We start from the raw sequence: 21,549 nt of genomic DNA, 5'->3' as shown, positions 1-21,549 counted from the left end.
AAATCTGCTTATCTCGAATATAAATAGCATAGCACTAGTAGCTGAAAAGGTAAAAGGGTTTGCATACAAAGATAATGATATTTGCTGGCAGTTATGATAACTTGCTGAGTTACTAAACCCTGAGGAGTAAACGTAATCCTCTGCAAATGATACGGAACTGAAAGACTACATAGTTTAGCCTGCAATGGGCACAAGGATGAGTTCAGAGAGACATCACCTGCTGGGGAAGTTCTGCAGTGCTTTGACATGGGAACAACAAGGTAGGTAGAATGATAAAAGAAATAACTATCACCTCAGCTATGCGGATGAAAATAGTACTTTTAAGCTTCCTGAAAAATATGCCGAACCACTTGGAGAAGTTTCTTTTATAAACCTACATAAGAGGTGGAGTTTCAAAGTTTCACCCTTCCTAGCCCTGCTACAAGTTAGCTTAAAAGGAGAGAAGGAGCATTGTGTACAAGGTAAAATAATATGGAGAAGTAATAATCAACTTACCACTACCAGACTATAAGGTTCACTCGACCGGCCAAAGCTGGGTAGGAACAAAAAACCCAGGGTAGAGAGACTCATGTGGAGCCTCGAGACCCGCTCCTACCCAGCTGCTCCAAAGCAGGGCTCCCCCTTATTTGGTTTTAACCAAGATTGATAAAATGTGAAAAATCCCTTCCTACCTCAACAGCCATGATAGTGTGCATGATGGGGAATGTTTGCAGCAGCTTCCAGCCTCTCAGCTGGCTCTCCACAATTGAGGGCTGCCTGTAGAGCACCCAGAAAGCCAAGAGCTGCTGCATTGATGCAGGCAGCCTCTTCACTGCCCGCAAAATGCACTGTGGGATACTGGAGGACTTCCTCCTCCAGATCCCCATTCAGGACATTGCCACTGTGCCAATTGTGTGGGTGCATGGTGCATGGCTGTCCAAGTGAGCCCTCATTCATATGGGAGAAAGAAGGTTGTGTCCTGCCTTTCCCTGCAGCCCTCCCCAGCCCCAGCCTCATGGGTTATGTGAACAACCCTTATCATTGGAAACTATTGTTCTAGACGCCTAGAACAGAAATGTTCAGCATTTCCCCCCCTTGGAATTGACATTTTTGGTGCAACCACAACAACTTTGGCTTTAAAGCTGTGTAATTAATTTGATGAAGAATTCAGTCATACATAGAGGCTGATCAGAAGATAAATGATAAAACAAACACCCATACTTTTACTTGGCCTTTTAAAGGAAGCCCACTACTTTGTACTTCGTGTCCCTCCCACCTCTCTGTCATATCTAACGCTGTTCTATGTATTGTGGTGGTGGACAGCTCATGTCAAAAGTGTGAGAGTAATTTTGATTTTTCAGTTCAGATATGAAAGTATGCTTTGTCAGCACAGTGTTTAGAAATGAATTTGAAAACTTTCTATAGGAGTTCTGGTGTGAAATCTAAGGATCATACACGGGATTATGTATTTCCTAACAAGAACTGTACAAGGCACCGCTTTAGCCAGGACTTCCCATATTTAAGCTTGATGACAGGGATTTCCTTCTTGAAATGAATTAGCAGCTAAGGCCCTAATCTTGCACTCCCTCATCTATCATTATTTACTATCACAAACACTTTCCCTTATTAGTATGCTCTTTACAAGCATATTTTGGGCAGGAGAGTCCTTTGTTAAGACAGTTTTAGAAGAAAATATCAAAGGAGCCTGTGTCAGTTATAGTTTGAGTACTTTAGAAAGGAGGAAAACAATCAATACTTATATTTTCAGAATCACGGAGTATTTCTCATCCCCAATTTCCTTTCCCTCAGGTAAAAAATCTGCAACGTGAAACAACAGTTAAAAGAGTAGAAAGGTCTTTTAGCACCACCAAGCTCTGCAAAATAAACATTTTTTTCCCTGGAACAACTTGTCTCATAATACTGCTATGTCAAACGTTTTTGTTCTTTTTTAATCATAAAGGCAAGATTCTGGCTTTTGTCTCTTTTTTACACTGCAGGAGACAGAAGACCTAATGGCGCAGTGGGGAAATAACTTGCCTAGGGAGCAAGAGGTCACTGGTTTGAATCACCACTGGTATGTTTCCCAGGCTATGGGAAACACCTGTATCGGGCAGCAGTGATATAGGAAGATGCTGAAAGGCATCACCTCATACTGTGTGGGAGATGGCAATGGTAAATCCCTCTTGTATCCTACCAAAGAAAACCACATGGCTCTGTGGTTGCCAAGAGTCAACACCGACTTGACAGCACAACTTTACCTTTAGACAGAAGAGAACAGAGCATAATGAATGTGATGGAAGCTGAGCCATTGCAGGGAGAGAGAAAAAGAGAATGTTCGTAGAGTCACCTCTACTTCTACTATGCCTTTTTCCTTGATGCCCAATCTGCACTCTATGCTGAACATGAGGGCTGAGATAGGCAATATCCCACCTGGGCATTTTTCACACAGTAGGCTTTATTGAGTGTTTATTGAGAGTTCAAAGTTGCCCCAACCCAAAAAATGACCCCCAAAGTGGATATTTTTAACCCTGGTTATAAATTGGGCTACGTTCTAATGTGCAATGAAAAACCCAAGTCCTGTATGAAGTGCTCCCCGATAGCTCGCAGGAACTTCAGGGTAAATCTGGCTGATATGTGAACGCACACCCTCCAACCTGGAGGAGATGCAAGCTAAAAGCCCTGTGTGAAAAGTGCCCTGGCAAAGCAGAGTCTCCTTCTCTCCCTACTCATTCTCAGCCAGGGCAGTACTGCAAGCCAAACACAACTGGATTGTGGGGGGAAACAAACAAGGCTGATGTCCCACCATCAGTTCTTCCGAGAACTGATAGGGCAGAGTCCCCATTCCACACATGACTCAAAAGGGGCAACTTGAGCTGAGAATGACTGGAGAAAAAAGGCACAGAGACAGAAGCTTCTCTGTCTGGTGAATGTTCCACCAGTGCCTGCCAGCGTACAAGCCCTCATACCTCTTAAGATCAGTGGGCTGGAATTTGCTTAAAATGTTCTCAAGATTTAATATTGCTAGAAAGAGAAGCAGGATCTTTTTAGTAATGGCCTTGAGTTCTGAAATTTCGATTGATTAAGTGCCATCAAGTTGGTGTTAACTCTTAAAGGCCAAGCTGAAGACAGATCATCCTGGAGAGAATCTGTCTGTTTGGTCACTAAGGTCTCTCAATGGTGCATTTGTTGCTGTAATAATAGAGTCCATCCACCTTGCTGCTGGTTGTCCTCTGCTTTTCTTCAACTTTTCCCAGCATTATGGACTTCTCAAGGGAGCTGGGTCTTCACATAATGTATCCAATGTATGATAGTTTGAGCCTGGTTATTTGTGCCTCGAATGAAAATTCTGGATTGATTTGTTCTATGATCCATTTATTCTAAAATTACTTATCTTAAATAGTATGTTCATGTCTAATGATGGTTTTCAGAGAGGGATGTAAAACCCACATATTCTACAGGTATGCAGAGATCAAACAGATGTTTCCTTCTTTGCTTTGTGTTTAATTGCTTCTAGTTAATATTCTACTGCTGGGTTGTTGGCTAATTGGAGTATTTTGTGTTATTTTAATTGTATTCTGTATTATTATCTTGTCTATTATTCTCTTAGTAATAGCCATGGGTTCTGAAATTACTTCTCTTAAATAGTCTGTTCATGTCTAATGACGATTTTCAGAAAGGGATGTAAAACCCACCTATTCTACAGGTATGCAGAGATCAAGTGGATTTTTCCTTCCTTGCTTTATATTTAATTGCTTCTAGTAAAAATTCTACTGCAGGTTTGTTGGATAATTGGAGTATTTTGTTTGTTTTTTTAAATTGTATTCTTTATTATTCTATTGTCTTGAGATGATTTTAGGGTTTTAGTTATTGTAGGCAAACTCAAGGCTTTTATATTTTCTGTAGAAGTGTATACATGATTATAAAGAGATAAGGGGTATTGGGCCTCAACTATTACTAGTCCTGGTAAATTTCGGTAGGAGTAGGGGAGAAGAAAAGAGGAAATGAGGCGGGCCATGGGAAGGAAGGAAGAAGCTGGGATGTTTGGAGACAGCAGTTGGAGCTTTCTTCAGCTTTACTTTACCATCTAAAAATGTGTTAGGCTTTTACCTAGTTTTTAATACTAGCTTAAACTGTACTTTGAATTAAAACTATGTATTATTGGTGTCATTCTCCCAGATTATGTGTTTTTAGGTCTGTGATTCATTATTTCTTAGAACAGATTTAATATATGACTCACAATATACTGTATAAGGAAAATGTGGCTAACTTTGTTCACCTACCACAGAATTGTATAGTACTACTCCATACTAGTACCACAGAACTGCATAGTACTATTCCAACACTTATAAATGACTATAGCTTACCCTCTAATACTTTACCAATAAAAATAGAGACATACTTATAAATGCGGAGGGACATGGTCAAGTAATATGGGAGGTGTGATGTACAATCTGACTATATACATGACACAAATAGAAAGCGGGTAATAAAATGCATAGAGAGCATGTTATTCCATATTATACCAAAACAGATGAGCCAAGCAGTTTACATCTTGGCCATTACAGTTGAGATATCAAAGTGAAGAGCTTGACAATGAATTGTATGAAAAAGTATTTCTGAACACAAATCATATGAAGTACAGTAGATCCTTCCTACTTGGAAGCAAGTGCCACTGATTCCAGTAAGTCTTACTCTCAAGTAAGTGCGTAGAGCAGTATGAGTTGCAAGGCGGCTTCACACGACCATTGGCAAGTTTGTAAGTGGGGAAAATCCAAGGAATATGTTGGGAACTGAGAGCGTGTGATGCTGGCATGTCCAAACTCACCCAAGACTGGTTCGCGCACTCTCTGCCTGACATTCACCTGAGATTCTCCATCCAACTCCCAGATCTTGATTACAGAAGTTGGGAGAATGGTGGGCAGAGAATATTGGGAACCAGACTTGGGTGAGTTTAGACATCATACTTGCTGGGAGTCAATGCAGTGGTTTCTAATGCATCCCCAGCATTTTCCTCATGCACAAACTTGTCAGTGGTCATATGAAGCCGCCCATAGTGTCCTCTGGTTTTGAGGTTTTTTGCTGAAATACTTAGCTAAGAGTAATCCACGTTGCAGCATTTACCTAACATGCTCCACTGACATATTGAGGCTGTTCTCATGTACAGCCAAAACCAGACTAAGGAAGCCAAGCCCGATCTTGGCTGCTCATAAGAACCTCCGGGATCATGCCTGATCCCGGAGGTGCTCTGGTGGCAAACTCACCTGCGTAGCCAGCCTCCTAAAAGAAGTTAAGGGAGTGAGTGCTCCCTTAGCCCCATTTTCTTAATCATGTGCAGTGCTAGCTGCTTTTAGCAGGCGGTGTAGCAGTTACGGGCACCCACCCATTACTGCTAGGATTCCCGCAATCCACCACACACTCTCACAGTGCCAGGGGCGGAGCCACCATTGGGCGAAAGGGTTCAAAGAAACCAAGCCGCCAATGGCGAGAAGCCACCGAGAGAGCCCCGCCCTATGTGGCTCGTGCTCCATAGGAGCCCAGAGCAAACTCCCCCCTCCCACGCCCGGGCCGCCGAGAGCCCGGGCAAACTTTCTGCCAAGTATTTCAGGCAGCTCCGACTGCCTAATAGAACGTTTTTCCCTTCCTCTCCCTCTCTGGAGGAAGAGAGAGGGGGAAACGTCCTATTAGGCAGCCGAACCTGCCTGAAATGATGCTCCAAGAGCTCAGCAGCCCAGGCCACGCCCCCTTGCACATGACAAAGTCACATGACAAGGGGGCGTGGCCTGGGCTGCTGAGAGCCCGAACGAGCTCTCAGAGCATCATTTCAGGCAGGTTCGGCTGCCTAATAGGACGTTTCCCCCTCTCTCTTCCTCCAGAGAGGGAGAGGAAGGGAAAAACGTTCTATTAGGCAGTCGGAGCTGCCTGAAATACTTGGCAGAAAGCTTGCCCGGGCTCTCGGTGGCCCAGGCATGGGAGGGGGGAGTTCGCTCTGGGCTCCTATGGAGCCCAAGCCACACCCCATGCACGTGACATCACGTGCACGGGCATTTCGGAAGGGGCCGCCGAGCGGGGCTGGACACAGGCCGCCGCTCGGCTGGCTCTGCGCCTGCACAGTGCATTCTGGGATTTCCAGGGGCTGGGACAAGGTGTTCTAGTCCCCAACCCTCTGTATTGCCTGGGCCAGTGGAGATTATCTGGTGTGCAGGGAGCACACCCAGCAATGGAGGAGTGATAGGTAGTCTGTGGGGAAGGTAACTTTAAGCAGCCTTCCCCACCGCCTGCTCTCAGGCCCATCTCACTGATCACAAGAAAAGGCTCATTGTTTCATTAATGACTCCAAAAGCAGAGCACAGTCATTCATGCATCTTTCTGAAGCTTGTTTTCCTTGAGTATCATGCAGGGGTGGAACACCAGCCCTACTCATACTCCAAAACCACAAAGCTGATTTGTTTATATCCCTGAAATGAATCATTACAGTGATGCCCTAAAAGAGCATGGGAAATCAGCTTAAGTTGCTAAAAAGTTAGAAGAGAGCTGCTTTTATTTTGGAAAAATGCAAAAACTAAAGATGGATGTCGCAAAGAAAGCAGAGTTTCAGATATAGGATGGAAGCAATTTGCTATGACATGCTTGTGAAACTGACATTGAAAATAATGCAGTTTTTCTCCATTACCATTTCTTTTATACATAAAAAATACAAATTGCTAGAACCTACTACTAACTGAGGTAACACATTTTCTCAGGAAGTGGAAATACTAGTTAGGAGTGAGAGAGAGCCAAAATGTAGACTTGTTCAAACAATGCATTTTGAAGTTACAGGATGAAATATTAGTCAGTTTCTATTTGCAAGCTAGTTGCCATAAGAAACAATATTAACAATGGAGGCTATAATTCCTCACAAATTATAGCCATTTACCTTGGTATTGAAAAATACAAGAATGCCATGCCTAAAGTTATTACTATGATCCAGTCATCTTACTCATTAATTCTGTACATCGGCATCCTGCAACATTCCAATTTGCTTGTTCATAATCCTTAGTAATAAAGAAGTCTCCCACCATGCCCCAATAATGTCTTCTCTCACCATCTTTAAACCCACTTTTTGCTTTTTTGCTTGGTGCATGCACATCTGCTATTGATATTTAACTCTCTATAGCATCCTCAGAGTACTGTACAGGACTTAGAAGTGCCAAAGTTTTTGCCTGCCCACAGTCTTTTCTATCTCCATTAGACAAAACAGTGCTAGAATTAGCTTCCTTTAGGCCAGTCTCCTAACTTCAGCCATGCTTTCTTCTACTGTCTATGCCAAACATGCTTCCCCAACTCTGTCCAGCAAGCTGCCCCCTTCTCCTTTATCCCTCCTCAAAACCATTTTGATCCCCCACTGATTAATCCATTATGTACTGTCTGCTCCCAGATTATTCCTCTACGTTTACTATTTGTTTATCAAAAACAGGCCTTTACCCGACATGCACATCTTACTTAATCCTACTGGGCAGTTGACCCCACCACTTCTGAACCATGTCTAGCACACATTGTTGATAGCTTACTAATAATAACCTAACCTTGAACACTGCAAGCACCAGACAGAAGGCCAACTGCCAAAAAAACCTATTTTAAAATCAGCCTTACTCATATTTATTAAAAGGAAAGTACTTATGCGGCTAGAAGATAAGAGCTGTCTGCCATACTAGCAAATTAACTTCTGACATAAGCCTGAGCAGTGAAGCAAGTTCAAAGAGAGACTGCCAGTAATTCTGCATCATACCCAGAGTTGGATGTATCCTGTGAGCTTGCTGCTGCAGAAGCAAACTAACTGACTTTCCAGCCTAGTAATAAACAGGTCAAACCCCACCTTCATGCCACCCAGTTAGAAGAAGCTGTCAGAAAAGGATTAATCCAACAATGTTTGTAACGAAACTTGTATGAGGGCACAAGTTTCAGCTATTGCTTTCCAATGCACTCAAACTGTTCTTTCAGAAAATTCCTCAAAGACTCCTCTCCAAAGTATGGCTCACGGGGAGTTAAAACTGTCGCAGACAGTAGTATTCAACAGGAATCCTGACTCAAGTATTCCCTTGCTGGATGGAAGTATTCCCTTGAAATGCTGTTATGGAGATTCCAGTTTGCTGTTGACAGTTGTATTAAAAGGGCAAGCACTCCTCTTCTGGCAGGTTCACAGGGAGTTGCATACTCACTGGACACACATACTACAAGAGAGGTTACTTGTAAAGCAGATTCTAGAGTGACTGGCATAAATCCTGTTCATTCAGAAATCATTGCTTATTAGAGTGGAGACAAATAGAATGCAGGAAACGTGTTGAACCACTTCTAACACTCTTTAGAATATGTTTCTTTCCACCCTTACTTTCAGTATCACCCCAAACACTGACTGTTATATCAGCAGCTTGTAGATTTCCCTTTCAATGAATTTCTAGCACTTGACAAGATACACCTAAATGCTGACTGCTTTAACAAAGTTGTTACTGTAAATGTTTCTCCAGCCATAATTTATATGGCTAGATACAATGTAAACAAAGGAGCAGTGTATGTTAAAGGTATGTTAACTGTGTAGCCAGCTGCACAGAAATGGATCAATTGGACTTACTGCCATCTGACCTGCATTCTCTATTTTGAATTAAGACTTGACCAGTTTGTATTGCTATCTCTGAATGGACTTTGCAAAGAGTACATATGGAAATACAAGGTGGTTGCCATCCCAACTGATGAAGCGGGCATGCTTCGTGGGAACATGCTGGGAGTCATCCTACGAGTCCCCTTGCATGCACACTGTGGCACCAGCCAGAACCTTCAGAGTCCAGAGTGCTCCCCATGCCCCGGAAGGGCTCTGCAAGAGCAAAAACGTGTTGCCGACTCTCCAGAAGGGCTCACCGTGATTCCCATTCCCACCCCCTGCTCTGCTCTGCAGAGCTCTGACTCTGCAGAAGTGCTAGTGGTTCTAGGGACTGCAGGGTTGTGAAAGAAGTCCTCCTGCAATGCCCCCTGTCCCCTTGTGTGAGCACAGTTGCGCAAGAGCCTTTAGACTCCAGACTGCTTTCAGATATTTGGTGCTTTCGCCAGTGGTAATGCTTCTGAGAGTGACTGGCATGATGACATGCTAAACACTCACATGCCAGCCATCAACTTTACTTATCCCCAATGCGCTAGTGCAAATATACTTACAGGATCAACACAGGTGGAGCAGGGCTCCAGGAGCACAATGGAAGCACATGCAGCTCCCCCTGTGCGAGCACAGCTGCACAAGAGCTGCTAGACTCTGGATCACCCTAGTTCAGTTGGAAATAGCAGCCATGGGAGAGCCTGACTGGAGATCATTCACATTGAGAGGTAGTGTGTTTTTAGCCCTTTCGCCTTGCAGCACAGTCCCACCGAAAATGCCTTGCCTCCTCCCACCCCCAGTTGAAATTTGCCTCAGGTGGAAAAGCTGACATTCGTGCCACTGGTAGCTTCCCTCCCAAGGCAAACAGCAGCTGTGGAGACTCTTGTCAGGTTCGTGGTGGAGGTTAAATGATTTCTGGGATTTGCAGGTAATTTCTTTCAGATGTGCTGTGTCTTAGTTCATCTTTCTTAGTTTTTAACAGTTCTATTATAACTAGTTAAGTAAAGTTGGCCCTCAGAAACGGTTCTCAGTTAAGCTCCCATTACACCCCACATTGCCTAGAAGCATGAGGGCTTCATCAGTCAGGATGCCAGCCAGTAGTTCCATATCTGTGTGGTTACAACAGCTAGGTACTTCCTGTTCTTCTCCTGGGTTTTCCACTACACTCCCCGACGAGCCCTTACTCTTTGTGGCACCACCCCAGTTATTTCAATATTTCCTTCACCATCTCTTTTGCCTGAACAATCCAAGTTAAAAAACAATATTTGCACAAGATATCATATGAAAAAACACCATGAACATAGAAAGGCAGGCAACAAGAACAAAAAGTACAAATAAGTTCTTGAGCAGGTGGAGTTTCGTTATCTCGGGAACATTTCTTTGTCCTAGGATGGTGACTGTAGGAGAATCTTAAAGGCCTTAAGGTAATGTACTCTGTCTACCCTGCAACCTACATCTGCAACATATTAATATATGTGACTAGTGATGAACCTATATATCTCTAGATTATAGTCCATTTAAAGCAGAAGTAAACAAGGTGCTCCACAATAGAAATACCCAAATTCAAGGCTTTGTTTTACTGAACTATCTGTACAACTCATCAATGAAATTATCAGTAGGTGACAGCTAAGAAAGATAATGTTACTTCTGGGAGTAACTTCTAGACTCCTAAAACTGTCACATTAGTTTAGGGTTGTTGCACAGTTGATACTGTATGAAGCAGAGATTTGGTTGATGACAATGACAAATGAGAGGCCATCAACCACAGATGGCTAAGGAAGATACTGTTCATATCCTAGAAAGATTAAGTGCCAAAAACAAAATTAAGATAATTAACAAAGCAGGATATGCTGTCAAATATCAGTAGAGGGGGACTTGGCCTGCAAATCTAAATTTACTAGGAAACACATTTCAAACAGCTAGGTAGGAATAACTTCTGAGTAAACATGTTTTGGATCAGGCTGTTTTAATAGCAGTACACAAACTGTATGAAATGCCAAGTAAGTATTGAAGTAGACATCCAAAGGGGAAAAGAGGAATGAGAGAGGCCAAGGTGGAATGGCTAAAGATAGTGAGAGATTATGTAGAAAATGCTGCTTCCATCTAATTTATGAATTGCTAGAGAAACTGAATTGTCAAAACTATCAGAGGCATAAGGAGAATTAAGCATTAGATCTGTGTACTGGTGTGGATGGAGAACTGAACACAGGGATTAAGCAATGCAACATAAAACCAGAATATGGGTCCCAGGAGTCTTCACTTCCATTTTAAAAATGGTTGTAGATCTCATAGTATGAAGGAGAAAGAGTTTCAACATCCTGGATGGTTAAATTTTAAGTTATTTTAATTTATTCCTAAAGCCCTGCTTGGTCTAATCTATGTAGTCCTTCAGTGTTCTCTCTAACAGGGATTCCCAGATGTTGTTGACTACAACTCCCATAATCCCCAAGCAAAGGCTATTGCAACTGGGGATGCTGAGAATTGTAGTCAACAACATCTGGGACTCCCTGTTAGAGGGAACACTGTAGTCCTTGTAGGGGAAGAATGGCAGTTCAGTCCCCACAGAGCAAAGCAAAACCAGTTTGGTGAGAAAGAAGGAAAGCAAGAGGTCTTGAGACAGTTCTTTAGTATTGAAGAACTACAAGGACTAGCCTACCCCCACACAGAGCATCTGTGCGCTCTTTGGGGCCGGCTACCTCTCCCTCCCCCACCTGCCTCAGTCTCCGGCCGGGCCGAGTGCTGGGCCCAGGCTGCCCGGCCGAGGTGCCGCCACCATGGCCGAGCCTGCTGCCGCGGCCAGGCCCACCGCCTCCATCTCGCCTCCGCAGCCGAGCCCACCGCCTCTGCCTCACATCCGTGGCTGGGCCCGCCACCGCCTCACATCCGCCGCCTCACCTCTGCGGCCGGACTCACCGAAACTGCCGCCGCGGCCTGACCCACTACCACAGCCACTGTGGCCAGGCCCACCGCCGCCTTGCCTCCGTGGCTGCTCGGCCGGCCAATTCTCCTGAGTGCACCTCAGCCAATCAGGCGCCTCTGCTGCCCAGCCAATCAGCTGGGTGCCAGGACACACATTCCAAGGCACACCCAGGAGAATTAATATAATATATTTATTTAAAGTAAAGGTTACACATGAATGTGGAAAAACCTGCAGCTTAATTTCAGCTGTAGCTCATGGCTGGAGAGAGAGATCAAAAACAGCCATCTCTGGAGAGGCAAAATACAGACTAACACTTGAAGACCAAAGAGGGGAGGAGTCCAGCAATTTTATCCATGACCCTAAACCCCACTCCACCAGTGGTCACTATGAGACATTGCAGCTGAGAGCCAATGCTGCCAGGGTCTTAGCTCCAAAAGTCCTCTCCTTCCACCATGCTGCTCCTTAAGAACAGCCCTGCTGGATCAGGCCCAAGGCCCATCTAGTCCAGCATCCTGTTTCACACAGTGGCCTACCAGATGCTGCTGGAAGCCTACAGGCAGGAGTTGAGGGCATGCCCTCTCTCCTGCCATTACTCCCCTGCAACTGGTATTCAGAGGCATCCTGCCTCTGAGGCTGGAAGTGGCCTCTAGACCTCAGACTAGTAGCCGTTGATAGACCTCTCCTCCATGAAGTTATCCAGACCCCTCTTAAAGCCATCGAAGTTGCTGGCTGTCACCACATCTTGTGGCAGAGAATTCCACAAATTGATTATGCGTTGTGTGAAAAAGTACTTCTGTTTGTTGGTCCTAAATTTCCTGGCAATCAATTTCATGGGATGACCCCTGGTTCTAGTGCTATGTGAGAGGGTGAAAAATTCCTATCAACTTTCTCTACACCATGCATGATTTTATAGACTTCTATCATGTCTCTCCGTAGTCATTTTTTTCCTACTCTAAAAAGCCCCAGGTCGTGTAGCGTTGCGTCCTTGCAAGGAGAAAAAGTGTAGACAAGTAATCAGATAGCTTTTACACTAATTAAACGCAAACAAATGTGCACAATGTCAAAACCTCAGTAGAGGTGTTTTTGAGGATATTTAAGGATGGAGTACTTGAAATATAAGAAACAGAAATGTGCGTTCATTGTTAGAAAGAAAGGTCTACTTTTAATATTTATTTTGCCATTCACTATGTAGGCACAGACTGCCTACAGCCCCAAGCTACCAAAGAGGCTGGGGGGAGGACTGCCCCAGCCTCTAAAATGTCTTCAGTGTGCCACGTGAGCAGTGCATTGTGGGCTTTCTGGAGGCTGGGCATCCTTCCCCCAGCCTCTCTGTTTCTGCCCTGCTCGCTGCAGTGGCACTTGTCTGTAAGCATGGTGAGTGGGGCGGCAGCGGCAGTCATGTGGGGGAAGGCAGGAGCTATTCTGCTTTCCCCCAGCCCTCCCCAGCCCTGGGAAAAGGGGTTGCATGTACAACCTCAGTCAGTGTATGTTCTCAAGATGTTGCTCACTTTTCTTACATCTCAGTTCTTTCTCCAAGGATGGATCCATCTCCATTAAGAGGAATGAAAGTTAGGGACAGGGAGAAAGACATAAATCCATGCCACTCTTGATAGGATGGCTGAAGTTCAGGAGCATAGCTATAACTGAACAAGCAGGCAGTGAGGGGGGTGGGGGGGAGGCAGAGAAAGTGTCTCTGGGCCTCTGAGAGGGGTCCATCAGGGGGGATCACTAGATGAGCAACAGCTTGTTCTTTGCTCTCCCCCTCCTCCCTCTCTGAAGAAAAAAATTTGGGGGGGGGTCATCCCCACATTTTACCCTGGGGCCCACTCCAACTTTGCTATGCCCCTGCTTAAATTTTAAACAAAAGAGCTAAGTAGAACAGACTGCAAATTCAATCATGCATCTTAGGGGCAACAGCTTCAAAATTATGCATCCTCCTTGCTGAAAAATACAGGAAAACCTATCTGTCCTTTTGGAGCTGTAAGACTTCCCTCTTTCACCAGGCCTTTGTGTTAAATGTTAATTCCTGTTAATTCCTGCAACTGGTTACCAACATTTTGATGCTATTATATTTCTTAGTCCATTTTCCATTGATCTACTTTTATGTTAATGTAAACTGCTTTGAACCTGTGGAAAATGGTATAGGAATATTTTATATATACACACGAGAAAGATCCATAAGGCAACAGAAGCAAGAAAGAGGTTGGTGCTAAAATATACAGTTAACAAGAACTCTGTTCACTTATCTGCAGCAACAGAAAAGATGTGGTGTAGAACAATGCTGATCAAAGAGGGAGTTTAACTGTCCTTATACTATTGTGATTGCCCAAACAAACACAAACAACTTCTGCAACAGAAGATAGTACCTGTACCTTTTGTGCTTTAATAAATACAAGAGTGGACCCACAACAAAATGTTGCAGTTTCCCTGGTGTATGTGTGTTGCCTGAACCTGTATCTGAGCATGGCGTAAAAAAAGAATATACAGTAGCAACAAAGACAGAAGTCCCTGTTGTAACCTGGGTCTTCCTTTATATGCAATCCCCCCAGCTTCTGTTTTCTGGCATTGGTTGGGGTGGGGGGCAATAATGTTCAGTCCCAACTCCTGGCAGTCCTGTTGTGATGGTCCTGAGGGAGTATTCTTGAAGCAAAGAAATTTCCCTCTCTTTTTGCTCAAATCCTCCTTCCCTTTCTCCTCGCCAGTGAGTTCCATTAGTTCTGCCCACCTGGTTGTCAAGTGCCCCCTGAGTTCACAAACATTTTGCTCCATTGTGTTGCATGGAACAGTTTGAGTTGTTCCCCCCCCTTTTTGTGTGTGTGGAACTGACACTTCGGCAGGTTACCCCAAGACTGTTGGTACATTCCTCCTGCCCAGAGGAGTTGAAGTTATGCATCCATAAGAATCACAACATTTCCAACCCTTTCCAAAATAGATATGATAGTGTCTATGGCTGTAGGTATATTGGCTGTTCCTGCCAAGGCTCTGACACTTGAGTATTAAAAGCACCGTTGTAAAGATCACAAGGGGACCCAGGAAAGGGTGTATTTTCTAAAATTTGCAAGGGCCCAAACCATTTAGAACTTGAGCAAGCTAATTCGGATGAGAAACAGGAATCTTCTTCTTTATATTTATTTCTCTAAGACGTACCCGTGGCTAATCCCATGTGTGTCAGCTATCATGAGACTTTGCGAGCAGCTGCCAGATAGCCATGGGTACAGGGCGAGAAAATGGAGATGGCGGTGGGTGGGCAGGGAAAGCAACTGCCAGGCTGGCCAGAGAGGGAAACCGCCAGCAGTGGGTGGGGAGGGAAAGTGCCAGCCAAACTGGCAGGCAGGGAGGGAAAGCAGACTGGGAGGGGAAGAAAGGAGCATGGACTGGGGCTGAAGCGGGGGGGGGGAGGAGCACGGACTGGGGCTGAAGCAGAAGGAAAAGAAGATGGGGAGGAGAGACTGGGAGAACTAGGGGCACAGATGCTCTGCGTCGGATCAGCTAGTATATGTTATCCACTCATATTGTTTTGAGCTCGCAGTTTTCATTTACTGTATTCAATACAAATCTAAATACAGTAGAACTCTCTTTCAAACTCTAGGAACATAGGAAACTGCCTTATATCAAGTCAAACCCTTGGTCCATCTATCTCAGTATTCTTTACATAGACTGGAAGTGGCTCTCCAAGATTGCAGGCAGGAACTTTCCCCAGCCCTACCTGGGCGCTTTCCAGATTAGACCCTGCAATGGGGTCACGACGAATTTCCGAATTTGTGACACCGCAGTCCCTATGCTGACAGCAGGGTGCTGTTCATATTTGCCATGCCTTGTTCTGAATTTAATTGCTGCGATGTAGTGCTATAACGTCGTATATCCGGAATTTAAAAGTTGATGGTTTTTTGGCTTGTTCATTTTCGCAAGGCTGCTCCCCCTGCTGGGTGCTTTGCTATTTACGTTTTGAATGCAATTTGCCTAAATGGAAGCATTTTGCCGCTGCTGAGTGGCTAATCTGGAAAGTGTACTGGAGATGCCGGAAATTGAACCTGGGACCTTTTGCATGCAAAGCAGATGCTCTAGCACTGAGACAACCCCACCACCCAACTCTCTCTTTCTCTGTGGCATAAACAAATGGATTTGGATGCACCTTGTAAAACATTTCATCACTGTGTTCCTCACTTTCTTCCAATTCAAAACAAATATATAATATAACTGGTTGCACCCAGTCTTTGGAAATTGTCCTTTAATATCTATGTTTTCCATTTTAAAATCCTACTGTGCCCATGCTAGACTCTTTTACTACTGCTAAGCCCTGGTGCCATAGCACTGAGAAGGCAGAGCACGATTTCCTTGAAAAACCTAGCCTATATACTCAGTTGCCCCTGAGACCAGCTGGAAACATGTAGATCAGAGTGTTTCAAGGCACAGGGGAATCTTGGATGTTAACTAGCTGCTGAGGTCACACCAGTTAATGTTCGATTCAAACAGCTGTGCACTTTATCTACTGAATCTTTTATTACACACACACACTCCCTCACTCACTAGCTCGACAACAAAACCTAACTAAAGCATTTAGCATAAATAAATCAGCAGCCTTTGCTGACTTTAAAACAGAGTAATCCAGAGACTGGTTGTAATTCAAAGCAGCCAAAGATCTGTTCTTTCCATATCCAGCCACACACAATGCCTGGCTCTCAGTAGCTGAACTATGCAGTGCTGGAAAAAAGTGAAGAGCCAGTGCAGAAAACTCTTTTCATTGCTGCTGCATTCATTTGTATGACAGCCAGTATCCCCTTCATACTAGGTTTGTTTTGTTAAGGGGGATTTCTGAACAGATCAGTCTGAAGTAGTCCCCACCCCCCCAGCTTGTTCCCAATCCCCCTGTATATGCGTGAAATAGGAAGCTTAATCTTCCGTCTTCAAATTATATCTAACCTTTTAGATATGAATGTTGGAAGAAGCAGTTCTTGAAGATGAGCCCATGTCTTAAAATAGATAATTCTGACAAGTAAATCCCTATGCCCAATGAAAGCAAACACCACCCCCGCATCAGGTTAGGATGCTGCCTGCCAAGGTTATTTGTGTGCATACGCCTTTGCCCGCCCACAGAAAGAGGCTATGTTGCCTTGGCCCAGATGGTTTCGGTTTCTTCCACATTCCCTATGGCTGCAGTTCTTAAAGCAGCAGAGCATGCAAGACATCTGTGGATGTGCACTCCTGCATGTGAGGATTCCCAGGGATGGAGAATACATAGGAACATAGGAAACTGCCATATACTGAGTCAGACCATTGGTCCATCTAGCTCAGTATTGTCTTCACAGACTGGCAGCGGCTTCTCCAAGGCTGCAGGCAGGAGTCTCTCTCAGCCCTATCTTGGAGAAGCCAGGGAGGGAACTTGAAACCTTCTGTTCTTCCCAGAGCGGCTTCATCCCCTGAGGGGAATATCTTGCAGTGCTCACACATCAAGTCTCCCATTCAGATGCAACCAGGGCAGACCCTGCTTAGCTATGGGGACAAGTCATGCTTGCTACCACAAGACCAGCTCTCCTCTCCTAATACGCTGGAGGAAGCACAGCCACACACTTTAACTGCAAGCAACAGAGACCTAGCACTGCAGCTACGCTACCAACATTGCTATGCTAATCATGGAAGCTACAGAAAGTCTCTCATCCTTCCACATCCTTCACCAGCAAGCTGGTTTTATAAGGGAGTCTGAAATGCCCTGCATTAGTCTTCTGATAATAGGGTTGGATTAGTCCTCCAGCTGAAAGATCCTGATGCACACAGCAGTGAGCTGCATACGGATGATTGTGTGTTAGGAGGATTCTTGCAAATAATAATAATAATAATAATAATAATAATAATAGCTGGTGCTGTCTGTGTGTGTGTGTGTGTGTGGTGGCTCAGAAACTAGAGTATGTTTAGTGGAGACCAGAGTTCAAAAATTGCGAAAAAGAGTACTCTATGGCAAAGCCACACACACTCAATATCTTGCAAGGTATTACTATTTTAATACTAAATACTGAGCAGTCAGGGCTGCAAAGCATGGCAATGCTCAATGCAAAGGGAGTAGGCAAGGCTGGCCACTATCAAGTATATAACATGCTCATTCAGTATTTTCAGCTGCGGTTTGATCCTGGAGGTCAAACAGAGGCTGGGCAAGCATCTGCCAGGGATGCTGTAGCAATTTCCTGCTTTCAGGGGTTTGGATTAGAAGACCTCCAAGAACCCTTCAAATACGAAAACTCTTTTATTCTATGGGATGCTTTGTGGAACAAACCAGGTATTTTGAGCTGGGTGTTATTTCTTCCAAGGACCCCACTTCCTGGTCCACTTGGCTACCCGCACCATGGACCCAGCCCTGACCCCCGACTTGTCAAAACCTCACTGAACTCCACCCACGGCCCCACTCCGTCCCGGCTCTGCTAAACAGGTTTTGTTTTTTAAAGCTGGCAGCCCGAGGGTTCCACCGCCAGCCAGCCCAGGCAGCTTTGTTTTGAGAAGCAACCGGGGCTGGCAGCGGCTTCCCTCCTCTGCAAACAGCGCTTCTTTGTACCTCAGCTGCTTCGTGCCAGCTTTCCAGCGCCTAACGACGTCTGTCTCCCTCTCTTCCCAGTCAAGCCAAATTAAATAACCACAATCATGATAATAAATAGCCCCCAAACTCTCTGCCTTCCCTTTCCCTGCGCTCCACTTCACTCGGGCACTTCACCCCCCACCCACCCCCGCCTTCTCCTGCTGCTGCAAGGCGCGCGCCTCACTCAGTCCTCTCCTTCCCCGGGAGCCCCTCAGTGCCTCGCACGTCCCTGCCGCTGCCAGCGTGGCAAGACCAAGTCCTCAGCGCCAGGCAGCCTCCTGAAGGCGCCCTGCTTCCCTGGCACCGGCAAGCAGAAGCCAAGAGGGCTGCAGCCGGCCAGGTAGACGGCTCTCTCACTCTCCTCCTCCCGGGAGCAACTTCTTGGCGCCCGCCGGGGAAGCGCCAGAGAGCTCCCCCTGCGGCTGCTCCTTTCTCTCGCTCTGTCCTCGCCACACCGGACGCTGCCTGCACGCGCTTGCTGGGGGGGGGCTGCGCAGAGCCCCCGGCCCACCACCACCACACGTCCCTCACCTGCTCCTGCTGCCTGCCGGGCTGGGCCGCCGAGCGCGCTGCTTCCCCTTTGACAGCTGCCTTTTGTTTTCCCCACCCTCCGTCTCCGCGTCGACTGCCGCTCCACCCCAAGAGCCACGTGAATCAGCCAGGCGGGCAAGCCGGGTGGCTCTGGGGATGGGCGGTCCTCGCGCGGAGGAGCGGCGACAAGCGAGGAAAGGAGACGGGGGAAAGGGGCCAATTGCCAGAGCCCAGCCGGCAGGCGGAGCGTTGTCGTGCGTCTGCGGGGCTGCGGGTGGAGGCGGAAGAGTCCTCTGTCACGCCGGCTACCACCCAGCAAGCCTGCCTCGAGTCGCTCCTCTTCCTGCTTGCTCAGTCATTGCCTCAGCGAGCTGAGGCCCCGCCAGCAGTAGCACTACTACTAGCAGCAGCACCACCACCACCACCACCAATGAGGCTTTGCCTATCCAGCCCCCACTTTGGTAATGCTTTGCCTTTCTTGTCCGGTGATGACAACAGCTTTGAATGGTAACTTGCCTAGTCAGAGTCAACTCGGGCATGCAGATGGGTGGATGGCTTGCTCTAGCGAACCTGGTGTCTTCACCCCTACTTTCTTAGCCACTTACATCGTGTTTGTCAGGCTTTGGGCTGGCTATCCCGTTAAATTAATTGATCCCTTTTCAACATATCCATTTATTGCCAGACCTTCAGAAGCCTCCAGATGGAAGGGGACCATTTGTCTCAAGTGTAAGGTGGCCACCTTCTCATGGCCACGTGTGGCAGGCAGAAGAAAAGACTCACTCTGCTGTCTCCCAGCTGTTTCAGGCTGTGACAAAACTGGTCATGCACATATGCCTCCATATGCAGACTTTGACGTTTGGTGTTGCTTTTCAAGCAGTTGCACTGGCATGCCAAAAGCTAAATCTAGAGCATGCTGACATTAGATTGTACACACAAGAATATCACCATCTGCTGGAGTGGCTGGAAGCCAACGATGGGCAAAGGTTTCTTTGTGCCCATCAGTGCTGAAAACTGGGCTGAAATGAATGGAATGAAATGAAATTCAGTAGAGATGAATGCAGAGTTCTGCATTTAGCCAAAGGTGGGGTGGGGGAGGGAGTCAAATGCACAGACACAGGACGGGGAATACCTGACTTGACTCTATCAGGTGTGAAAAGGATCTCAGGACCGCAGGTGAACACAAGCCGCACATGAGTCAGTATATTTTATTTATGTATTTATTTATTACATTTTATATCCTGCTCTTCTTCCAAGGAGCCCAGAGCAGTGTACTACATACTTAAGTTTCTCCTCACAACATCCCTGTGAAGTAGGTTAGGCTGAGAGAGAAGTGACTGGCCCAGAGTCACCCAGCAAGTATCATGGCTGAATGGGGATTTGAACTCGGGTCTCCCTGGTTCTAGTCCAGCACTCTAACCACTACGGTTGCCTTAAAGGAACAATAGTTTTTACTGTAAGTCACAAGAAGTAATAGTTTGACATTATTCCGCACTAATCAGACCTCACCTGGAGTATTGTGTTAAGTTCTGGGTGCTGCACTTTTAAGAAGGATATAGACTGGGGCTGCTCAACTTTGGCCATCCTGCAGATGTTGGCCTGAACTGGGTATATTTAGCCTGGAGAAGACTGAGACATGATAGCTTTCACATACCTGAAGAGCTTTTACATAGGAGAGGGCAAAGATTTGTTCACTACTGCCCCAGAGGGCATGTTACAGGTGAGTAGAGTTCAGCTGAACATCGCAAGAACCATTTGACAATGGAACCAGTTAACATGGGGTTGAGGGGCTCTTCCTTGCTGGAGATCTTCAGGGATTGGCTGGGCAACCCTCTGTCGTGGATGCTCTAGCTCTGAATTTTCTGCATTGAGCAGTGGGTTTGACTAGAGAAGGCTTACATGCTCCCCGCCGCTGCTCCAACTTTATGATTCTACTAGTAACTTTAAGCCCGTTAAAATAACGGGCGCTAGTAGACCTTTGGGGCCAGATAACTCCACCTCCTCTGGCCGAGGCCGCAGCTCCGCCGCCGCCTCGGCCACACTGCGTCCTCCTCCACCCGGCCGGGCCCACCGCCTCCTCTGGCCGAGAGTGGGGGCCCTTTTCTGAGAGTACTACCCCACTCTCCCTCCCTCCCTCCCTTCTGCCCCACACTCTTGCCTCTCTTCCCCTCCCTCCCACCCCACACTCTTGCCCTCCCTCCCCCTCCCACCCCTTTCTCTCACCCTCCCCTCCCTGTCAGCATCCTGCCCCAGTCCCTCCTGCCCTCCCCCGCCCCAGTCCCTCGCCCTTCCCTCCCCACTCCCTTTTGCCTTCCCCCTCCCCCTCTTGCCCTTCCCCTGCCCCACTCCCTCTTGCCTTTCCCCTCCCCCTGACCCACTCCCTCTTGCCCTTCCACCTCTCCCCTGACCCACTCCCTCTTGCCCTTTCCCCTCCCCCACTCGCCCTCCCCCTCCCCCTCCCCCTCTAGCCCCTCCCCCCTGCCCCACTCCCTCTTGCCCCTTCCCCTTCCCCCCTCCCCCTGCCCCACTCCTCTTTAGCCCGTTATATTAACGGGCTCGTACTTTGGGGCTGGCTGTTCCATTCTCTCTCCTGCCCCACTCTCCCTCCCTCCCGCCCCACACTCTTGCCTCTCTTCCCCTCCCTCCCACCCCATTCTCTTCCCCTCCCTCCCCCTCCCACCCCTCTCTCTCACCCTCCCCTCCCTGTCCGCCTCCTGCCCCAGTCCCTCCTGCCCTCCCCACTCCCTCTTGCCCTTCCCTTCCCCCTCCCACATAATCACATCCATAATATACACATAAATCACATCCATAATATACCCGTACACACAAAGCTCGATACACATCAAACAACTCATTCCACCTACCCAGAAAATGACATTGAAGCCAAATATGAAATACTTGATGCAACAGCTGACTTCAGGGCCTTTATAGTGCTTCCCGGAC

General features: G+C 46.6%; 1 protein-coding gene across 4 annotated transcripts in view; it reads right to left on the bottom strand.

Annotated features, from left to right (window-relative positions):
* MAPRE2 (microtubule associated protein RP/EB family member 2) overlaps positions 1 to 18,745 on the bottom strand; it is a 192,077-nt gene extending 173,332 nt beyond the window's left edge. For 2 of the 4 annotated variants that reach the window (XM_053244461.1, XM_053244459.1), the window contains exon 1: positions 18,610 to 18,745. Coding sequence is in view for 1 of the 4 variants with exons in the window: in XM_053244457.1 (XP_053100432.1) it covers positions 672 to 683 (12 nt within the window). In the remaining 3 variants the exon portion in view is untranslated. Of the gene's footprint in view, positions 1 to 671; positions 690 to 18,609 lie in introns of those variants that run through there. The other 2 variants (XM_053244463.1, XM_053244457.1) reach the window with 2 other exon arrangements.
* Positions 18,746 to 21,549: the final 2,804 nt, after the last annotated feature.

The sequence above is a fragment of the Hemicordylus capensis genome, chromosome 4, assembly GCF_027244095.1.
Source record: "Hemicordylus capensis ecotype Gifberg chromosome 4, rHemCap1.1.pri, whole genome shotgun sequence".
NCBI classification, from domain to species: Eukaryota; Metazoa; Chordata; class Lepidosauria; order Squamata; family Cordylidae; genus Hemicordylus; species Hemicordylus capensis.
The sequence above is the reverse complement of the archived record's forward strand: the minus strand, read 5'-3'. Positions and strand labels throughout refer to the sequence as shown.